Consider the following 9660-nt stretch of genomic DNA (forward strand, 5'->3'; position numbering starts at 1 on the left):
ATAGTTTTCAGCCGGACGCGGTGTCGCTTCCGGTGTCAACATGGACGCCACCATGGGTTTTTGTTTCGAGGACTCGGATTTTGCGGAACCCACATCTCGACTGAAGGGGACAGGGGAACCTTATGTGGCCAAGCAGTGTGAGCCGCAGGTGTGTTATTCCGGGACTACCGTGTGGGTATCAAATTAAAGGCTGGGTGGTCAATAGTTTCCTGCTCTAGGAAGCCCCCCAGCTTTCCGGTAGAGCCCCTCCCCCGAGCTCTCCTGGTCTAGGAAGGCCCCTCCCCCCAAGTTTTTCTGCTTGTTGGACGGGCCCCTCCCCCAAGCTTTCCTGGTCTGGGAAGGCCCCTCCCCCAAGCTTTCCTGGTCTGGGAATGCCCCTCCCCCAAGCTTTTCTGCTATAGGAAGGGCCCCTTCCCCAAACTTTCCTGGTCTAGGAAGAGCCACTCCCCCGAACTTTCCCTCCCTTCCCCCATGCTTTCCTGCTCTAGGGCCCCGACCCCAAGCTTTACTGCTCTTGGAAGGGTCCCCCAGCTTTCTTGCTCTAGTAAGCCCGCCCCCGAGCTTTTCTTCTTTAAGAAGGGCCCCCTCCTCTATTCCCATAAATCGTGTATTAATGAAACACTGCCCCTAGTGGCATACCTCCCAACTGTCCCTTTTTCGGAGGGACAGTCCCTCTTTTGACAGCTCAACCCGCAGTCCCTCATTTGTACTGGAAAGTACCTTTTTTCTCTGCACTGAACAGCCAGAAAAAGAAACAAAGTTTCTCACTTAATTGGCTTTTAGCAGAGAGCCCAGAACAGCCACAGGTGCAAATAAGATACTTTGTAACAATTTTGAGACACAAAAACACAGTTTAGATAAGGAGAAATATTTTCAAACTTTCATAACCTGCCAAATTTTGTAAAACAAACATGGCAATTAGGGGGTGTGGCCACAGAAAGGGGTGTGGTCAAAAAATTGCTGCGCTACGTGCGGAAAATTTTTTATTTGTCCCTCTTTTTACTTCCAAAATGTTGGGAGGTATGCCTAGTGGCAACATTATTGGGCTAGAGAAAGGCTGCCTGATTGACTTTAGCAACCAATAACTTCTCTGGAGGAGAATCCTTATGCTCTTTAGGAAATTAAACCCTGTAAGACGTTTAATCTCTGTATGAATGTTGAGCATAATGTTCCTTTAAGTGTTTTGGGCATGTCCAACCCCCATTTCACCCATAGCCACTCCCCTTACTGCCTGTAAATTAATTTAATTATGATGTGTTTTAGGCCTTTTTAAGCTCAAGGCTACCGTTAATTCAGGTGCAAGTTATGAGGAGATGGAAACTATTGCTGCAGGTGACAGAGAAGTAAATCTACCAGTATATGAAATCTTCACGTAAACATAATCCATTAACACTACTAGGCAGTTTATGAGCGTCTCAAGTCTGCCAATGCCTATAGTCTCTATCAGATTATTATTGATAAACGTAATACTGGATGGAACTAAGCGAGCCGTACAGATTGCACTTACTGATCAATTGTTACATCACTGTTTTCTATAATGAACATTTCACCGATTCATGACTCTGTGTATCTGTGTTGTAACATACGTTCTATATATATATATATATATATATATATATATATATATATATATATATATATATATATATATATATATATATATATATATTCTCTGCACTGTGAGAATGTCCAGTTTTGGGGGTCACTGATATTAACACTGAATGTAATGATCTCATTTACACATTACGACTTTGTGTGCTCCCCCCCCCAGTGGTTCACAGAAGAAGTGGATAGTGAAGATTCCGTTGAGATTGTCACCGCGCTGAAGTTCAGAGCAGATATGGCCTACAGACTGAAAGACTTTGAGGTGCAGTTTTTGTTAATTGTTCCCTTATGCAGTTTCATGTGAGTTTGCTCAGGATGGGGGGGGGTGACATGGTCTATTCTGTAAAAAGATCAGTGAAATCACTAGCCTCTTGTTTGGAATTTCATCACATTCCAGTAACTTAAAGGGCTAATTACTTACATGTCTTCTAATTTGTCTTGGGCATAAGGCCAAGGCCACCACACAACATTTTCTGGGCCCCCCGGTCCCTGCCCAGCCCCACCCCACACCACAGTAAAAAGGCCACAAAGGCGGTGCTAAAAACCGTTATAAAAAGCCATTGGTGTTCAGGACCCCATTATAAGTAAAAAATAAACTTTTCCTGCAGGGTCCCACATAAAAGTTTTCAAAAAAAAATATTGGTGGCCAGGGTACCCCTATAAATTAAAAAATCATTGGTGCCAGAGGCCCCATAGAATATTTAAAAAAACATTGGTGGACAGGGGCCTATATAGTATTAAAATATTACATTTTGGTGGCCAGGGGTTTAAGCAAAACTTTAAAAAACCACATTGGTGTTCTTTAGGCTCCTTTTCGTGGCTGTGGGTATTTTCGTGGCTGTGGGTATTTTCGTGGCTGTGGGTATTTTCGTGGCTGTGGGTATTTTCGTGGCTGTGGGTATTTTCGTGGCTGTGGGCATTTTCCTGGCTTTGGGCATTTTCCTGGCTTTGGGCATTTTCCTGGCTTTGGGCATTTTCCTGGCTTTGGGCATTTTCCTGGCTTCGGCTTCGTTCCCAGCTTCGTCACCGGCTCTTTGGCTCCTCTGGACTTTGGCTCTTTGGGACTTTGGCTCTTTGGGACTTTGGCTCTTTGGGACTTTGGCTCTTTGGGACTTTGGCTCTTTGGGACTTTGGCTCTTTGGGACTTTGGCTCTTTGGGACTTTGGGACTTTGGCTCTTTGGGACTTTGGCTCTTTGGGACTTTGGCTCTTTGGGACTTTGGCTCTTTGGGACTTTGGCTCTTTGGGACTTTGGCTCTTTGGGACTTTGGCTCTTTGGGACTTTGGCTCTTTGGGACTTTGGCTCTTTGGGACTTTGGCTCTTTGGGACTTTGGCTCTTTGGGACTTTGGCTCTTTGGGACTTTGGCTCTTTGGGACTTTGGGCTCTTTGGGACTTTGGCTCTTTGGGACTTTGGCTCTTTGGGACTTTGGCTCTTTGGGACTTTGGCTCTTTGGGACTTTGGCTCTTTGGGACTTTGGCTCTTTGGCTCTTTGGGACTTTGGCTCTTTGGGACTTTGGCTCTTTGGGACTTCGGCTCTTTGGGACTTTGGCTCTTTGGGACTTCGGCTCTTCGGCGCTGTCAAGGGGGCCTGGCTAATTCAAAAAAGGCAGCACAGCCGGGGCCCCTGTGTCCCCCTGATTGCGGCCCTGCATAAGGCACTTTTATTCTTGGAGAAGCTTTTCTTGTCATTTACCCCTATGTTAAAGTTGAAGAAAAGCTACTCACTCCTACCCTGGAGCACTTCTTTTCTTCAATAAATCCTCTGACCCTGGGTATTGTTTCCTGGGCACGAAGCTATACATTTATTATTAGATTTTCTCTGCAAAAATTCAACAGGGTAACCAGAAATCTCAGTGAATGTTCTAGACCCAGCATGGGACACTGGCCATTTTTTAATGGTCATCCATGCAGTAATTTTATGGGGAATATGAACATCAGCCTGAGTACTGTTTGCTGAGCACTGCACTAATATTTTTCTTAGGCGAGAGCATTGCACTCAGCCTCCTGGGACCCACTTCTCTTGCACAACATGAGATGTAACAAATACTAAATGATATGGGCATAATATGGGTATATGGGGGAAATAAGAAGCGGCTGGTGGGGAATTGTCCATGGCTGGGTCTCATTAGGAGCTCCATGCCAATCCAACCCTGCAGGATGTGTTATTAAACTGCCATAGTTGCCATACATATATAGATGGTTAAGGTAGAAATCGACCAAAGTGCTCAACCAAATCTGGGCATGTATGCCTGCCTTTACCTCCCCAAAATATGTCCACCTGAAGGGGGTAAAAATGAGATACTATAGCTGGATAGCTTTTTATAATGGTTGCCCTTATTATTTTCAGAAAGCTCTTGGGGATTATTGCAGTTGTTTCCTGCTATTGCCACCTACCAACACTGCAATGAGAAGGGACGTCCAGGAAAGCCAGGCGCGCTGTTTAATTAACCTGGGACGATATACAGAAGCTTTGGAGATAGCCGAGAGTCTGGTAAGGTGATTTTATATCTATATTTCTGCTCAATATAAGGCCATCACTGTAATCATTTTATTAAAACATGTTACAATTCTATTTCCCCTTTAGGGAAATGGTGTATTTAACACCGACCACTTGACGTGTACCCTCAACCTACAAGTCGCCATATTGGATCATCTGGGGAACCTGCCAAAAGTCATATCTTGTTTGCAGCAGCTGATTTCTTTACACCCATTGAATCCGTGGATTTGGAAGAGACTGGCTGAATTCTACACAAGGGCCCATCTCGCTGCCTCCAATCAGGCGACAGGATCTGTGGAGAAAAATCGCTTTGAGCCGCATCTAGAGAGTATACTGTTAAATAATCCCATGTCAGTGGAAGGAAAGGAACGAGAAAAGCAAAGGGACTTGAATATGTTTTTCAGAAGTAAAGAAATCTCTCACTGCTGTAGTCAGACGGGGAGACCCATCAATAAAACTGATGTGGATTATTGTAGGCTCTCCTTGTTGGAATTAGGCACCAAAACAGATCTCTTGATGTTCTCATGGGCATCTTTCATCCGAGCAAGGTAACCAGCTTGTTATACAGATCCGAGTAGCTGGCTGACAATCTTTAGCCAGATATTAGTTGAAGATGCCTTCTGAGGACCTCATACAGGGACAAATATATTGCTGACTCAAGAGGGACCAAGTCAGTAGCTCTGTTTATATGTATATGACTGCCTATAGTGTACTTAAAGGAGAACTGAAGCCTAACTAACTACTTAAAGAACTAGGTAGAAATGTTGTATATGATGTTTTGTGCTTCTGTACCAGTCCAAGGCAACCACAGCCCTTTAGCAGTAAAGATCTGTGTCTCCAAAGATGCCCCAGTAGCTCCCCATCTTCTTTTCTGCTGATTCACTGCACATGCTCTGTGAGCTTAGGGACCCACTCACAATATACAGTACACATAGAATAGAAATGTCACAATATAAGGCTGATTAGTAATTAATACAAATAATTACTACATGGCAGCACAGAAACCAGTGCAATTAGCATCAGAATTTAATAATGAGCAAACATGTAGCATCAGCTTATATTACAGCCAGGGAAGCTCATTTTCTGCTGGATAATTAGTGACGAGCCCTAAGCTTAGCTTCTCAACAGCCAATCAGAGCCCACTGAGCATGTGAGTGTCACAGACACTTTCCAAGATGGTGACCCCCTGTGACAAGTTTGAAGTCCTGGATCATTGCTGCTATTGACAAGCTCAAACTTTAGCCTCGTGCAATAAGTTCAGTATATAAAATATGGCATTTTTAGCCACATTCATTTTAGTTCTCCTTTAATCATACTTTATGTGGGGACGGTAATCATTCAAATCACTCAGTGATTGGCTTTTTCAGCCAGCTGCAGGTTGCGCAATTACAGTAAAAATCTGATTGTTTCCCATGGGTTACTGGCCAGATGCATTTTTTGCCCAGTGCAGATAAATGGGCCTTATTGTTCAATTTCTTCTGCACTGAGATTAGTCTGCACTGGAATTAAATACAATGGAAGAGTAAAGGAGCCAATTCCCTTGATACTGTGGTGGAGAAAAGCTGCTGTCTGGGCCAACCTTAAAATTAAATTGTTCTCTGTGGGAAATTGTTCAGTGTGTGGCCCTTGGAAAAGTGGAATGCAACCCCTTCACTTAATGTAATAATATTTCGTTTATCTGTGTGCTACTCAATTGTCCATCTATTTGTTTACTTTTATACAGCCCGAGACTGGCCCCATTTCCTATGAATCACGATTGTTTGATCTGCAACTTTGCCTTTACATGGCTTTCTGCAGCATTACAGGGTCAATATTTTCTTTCCATATAACTGGTCTATATGTGCACTGCATTTACCCAGTGAGTCGATGTTAAAGGGGTTGCTCACTTTTAGTATTATATAAACAGTGATATTCTGAGTCAATTTGCAATTGGTTTTCATTTTTTATCATTTGTGGTTTTTGAGATATTTAGCTTTTTATTCAGCAGCTCCCCAGTTTCAGCAATCGGGTTGCTAGGATCCAAATTACCCTAGCAACCATGCATTGCTTTAAATAAGAGACTGGAATATGAATAGGGGGGATGACCTGAATAGAAAGTTTAGTAACAATAGCAATACATTTGTAGCCTTACAGAGCATTTGGTTTTTAGATGGGGTCAGTGACCCCCATTTGAAAGCTATAAAGAGTCAGAAGAAGACAGCAAATGATTAAAAAACCATAAAAAATAAAGACCAATTGAAAAATTGCCCATAATTGCCCATTCTATAACATATTAAAAGTTAACTTGAAGGTGAACTAACCCTTTAAGTAGAGCTTTACTGTTCTTGGATCTGGAAATGTTGTGGCTCCTCATCAGCCTTCTCTACTTCTAGGCTTCTCCTCCAGCTTGTGCAGCCTCAGCAGGCCTCCTTTGTGCTGCATAAGAATCTAAAGGCCCAAGGGGAAATCGAAGAGCAGCTGAAGGTTTTCAGACTGAAAGACACAATTGAAAGCCACATGGCAGAGGTGAGTATCTGCTTCCTGTGAAGCGTAAACTTAGATTAACATGAAGCAAGATAAACCCCAGAATTACTGTGGCATGATAGGAGACATGTTCAGCTCAAGCTTATGGTAGAGAGAATGGGAAATCCCTATTGTCTGACTGCGAATGTATCAGTCCATCAGTTGCTAGAGAGTCATCACTTGGTACTGTGGATATTGCCAGTGTGTAATTATTGAAATCTATTTGAGCCAACCGTGAAAAGAAAAGAAGTGTATGGTGTATGGCCACTAGTGTTGGGCGAATTTGACCCGTTTCGTTTCGCCAAAAATTCGCCGCCGGCGAAATGTCGCAGACGCCCATTAAAGTCTATGGGCGTCAAAAAAAATTTGTCGCGCGGTGAAATTATTTTGTAGCGCGTCTTTTTTTTTTTTGACGCACGTCTCCATACAAGTCTATGGGCGTCATTTTTTCGGCGAAACGAGGCGAAAAAATTCGCCCATCCCTAATGGCCACCATTAGGATATATGAAGGTTCTGACAACTGAGTAGCTTCTCATAGACTGCCTTAAATGCCGTATAACATAAAAAATCGTTGCTGAAATCAACTAGGGGTGCTGATAGCCAATCGGATGAGTTTGGATTGATTCCAGCCAGGGCACTGTCTGCAAGCTGTCTGTATGCTTTCCCTGTGCCTGTCTTGTATTCCTCCGGGCTCTAGCTTCCCCCCACCTTCCAAAATCAAAACAGTCAGGTAAGAGCAGAGACACACTGCGATTTGGGATCCAGCGACAAATCTCTTCTTCTGGGCGACTATTCTCCCCAAACTGCCTCCCCTGCCTTCGGCTAGAATGTAAATCGCCGGGGGGATGGCACTTGGATCGCTGCGTTTTGTAGAAGTCGCCTGAAGTTGTCTCACGAGGAAACTTAGGGCGACTTTGGAAAACAAATCTCTCCGAGTGCCATCCCACGAGCGATTTTCATTCTAGCAAGCGGGAAGGTAGTTCGGGGAGATTAGTCGCCCTGAAGAAGAGGAGGAGATTTGTCGCCGGGCGACTAATCTCCCCGAATCGTAGCGTGTGTCTCTGCCCTTAACTGGCTCCTGAAAAAAATCTCCCGAACCTTAGATTGTATGCTCCACTGGGGCAAGGACTGATGGGAATGATATTTATAATCTGTGTACAGGTATGGGACCTGTTATCCAGAATGCTCAGGACCTGGGGTTTTCCAGATAACCGATCTTTCTGTAATTTGGATTCTCATATCTCAAGTCTACTAGAAAATCATGTAAACATTAAATAAACCCAATAGGCTGGTTTTTCTTCCATTAAAGGAGAAGGAAAGGTTAAAACTAAGTAAGCCTTATCAGAAAGTTCCATCTAAATATACCAGTAAACCCCCAAAGTAATGCTGCTCTGAGTCCTCTGTCAAAAGAAACACAGCATTTCTTTCCTTCTATTGTGTACTCATGGGCTTCTATATCAGACTTCCTGCCTTCAGCTTAAACCTCTTTGCCCTGGGCAAGAGCATGCTCAGTTTGCTCCTCTTCCCCCACCCCCTCCCTTTTCTACTGTAATCTGAGCCCAGAGCAGGGAGAGACTCAGGCAGGAAGTGATGTCACACCATGTTAATACTGCAGCTCCTATCCTAAACAAACAGAGAGTTTCTAGAGCTTTTTACTCAGGTATGGTAAAACATTCTACAGAATAAATATAGCATTCTAGCTTGTACTATTGCAGCTAATCTATTGGCAATAAAATGCCTCCGTAGCTTTCCTTCTCCTTTAAGGATTAATTATATCTTAGTTGGGATCAAGTACAAGCGACTGTTTTAGTATTACGAAAAAAAGGAAATATTTTTTAAAAATTTGAATTATTTGATTATAATGTAGTCTATGGGAGATGGCCTTTCCGTAAATCGGAGCATTCTGGATAATGGGTTTCCAGATAATGGATCCCATACTTGTATAGTAAAGCAGAATATGCCTATTTTGGGAGAAAGCTTTTACCTTGCATATGTTTCTATTAAATCCATATCCAGGCTACTTATGACCTGCTTTTTTTCCTAGATGATGGGAGAAGATCTTTTGCCAGAACATATAAAAGATGAAGGGGCTGCTGACACAAAAAGCACTCTGGCGCTGTCCACATTCAGAATGCCCTCCGATTCCGAGTTTAAAGACAAGTGGTTCCAGAAAATCGTCTCGCTCTACTCCTGCTAGAGGCCTAATAATGGGATCATAAAGCACCAGAATTTATAACCAGCTGATCACCTTCAGTAACAGAAATCCAGTTCTTGGGACAAATACCGGACTATTGTTCCCTTTGCTACAATAGTCAAACATTAGGGGGCAGATTTATTAATGGTCAAATTGAAAATTCGAATTTTTTTTTATGGTCAAAATTGTGAATAATCCAAACTCGATTTGAATTTAGAGATTTATCACACCGTGGCCCTTTAAGAACTCAAATTCGACTATTCGCCACCTAAAACCGTCCGAATTCATTTACAAGTCAATGGGAGAGGTCCAAGGAACATGTTACCAGCCTTCCTGACAATCAAGTTTTTTTCTGAGAAAAAACTGCATTCAAGTTTAGTTGAATTTGAGTTTTCGGGTCGGTAATATTCGTTTGAGTTTTAGATATTCGATTTTTTTATTAAATAACCCCCCGAACGAATTTCGAGTATATTCAAATTTTATTATTAAAAATAATTCACATGAATTTGAAATTCGACCTCTGATAAATGTGCCTCTAAGAGATGTAAACGTGTAAATATGAAAAAGTGTGTTATTCTTAGTTGTCATTAAATCAATGTTCTTTTCTACTAGTTTGTTCGTTTATTTGGCTCTCCCATCTTGTGTTTACTTGCTACTGCAAGTCTTCATCATTCTTAACCATAGGTTCTGTCGGCATAGAAAGAAGAAGGGAGCAAATGCAGCATGTTATGTGTTGTGGTTTTGTGTCGGTCCAAGGCAACCACAGCCCTTTAGCAGTAAAGATCTGTGTCTCCAAAGATGCCCCAGTAGCTCCCCATCTTCTTTTCTGCTGATTCACTGCACATGCTCTGTGCTGCTGT

At 42.7% G+C, this 9660-nt stretch overlaps 1 protein-coding gene across 2 annotated transcripts; it reads left to right on the forward strand.

Moving 5' to 3' along the window:
* The first annotated feature begins 14 nt into the window (after window positions 1-14).
* Window positions 15-9408, forward strand: c8orf76.S (chromosome 8 open reading frame 76 S homeolog). 2 transcript variants are annotated; one of them, XM_018227314.2, is made up of 6 exons: window positions 15-148; window positions 1772-1867; window positions 3955-4098; window positions 4192-4652; window positions 6477-6609; window positions 8651-9408. In XM_018227314.2, exons 1-6 carry the CDS (start codon window positions 41-43, stop codon window positions 8801-8803), a joined length of 1095 nt encoding a protein of 364 aa, XP_018082803.1. In that variant the 5' UTR covers window positions 15-40; the 3' UTR covers window positions 8804-9408. The 2 variants fall into 2 exon arrangements, with proteins under 2 accessions (XP_018082803.1, XP_041426787.1); XM_041570853.1 differs by having other exon boundaries at window positions 4192-4454.
* Window positions 9409-9660: the final 252 nt, after the last annotated feature.

The sequence above is a fragment of the Xenopus laevis genome, chromosome 7S (assembly GCF_017654675.1).
Source record: "Xenopus laevis strain J_2021 chromosome 7S, Xenopus_laevis_v10.1, whole genome shotgun sequence".
NCBI lineage: Eukaryota > Metazoa > Chordata > Amphibia > Anura > Pipidae > Xenopus > Xenopus laevis.

Coding starts and splice junctions, on each gene's coding strand:
- c8orf76.S (XM_018227314.2), top strand. CDS start 41: ATGGACGCCACCATGGGTTTTTGTTTCGAGGACTCGGATTTTGCGGAA. Junction 1,868..3,954: donor ACAGACTGAAAGACTTTGAG/GTGCAGTTTTTG, acceptor TATTATTTTCAG/AAAGCTCTTGGGGATTATTG. Junction 4,099..4,191: donor TGGAGATAGCCGAGAGTCTG/GTAAGGTGATTT, acceptor TTTCCCCTTTAG/GGAAATGGTGTATTTAACAC.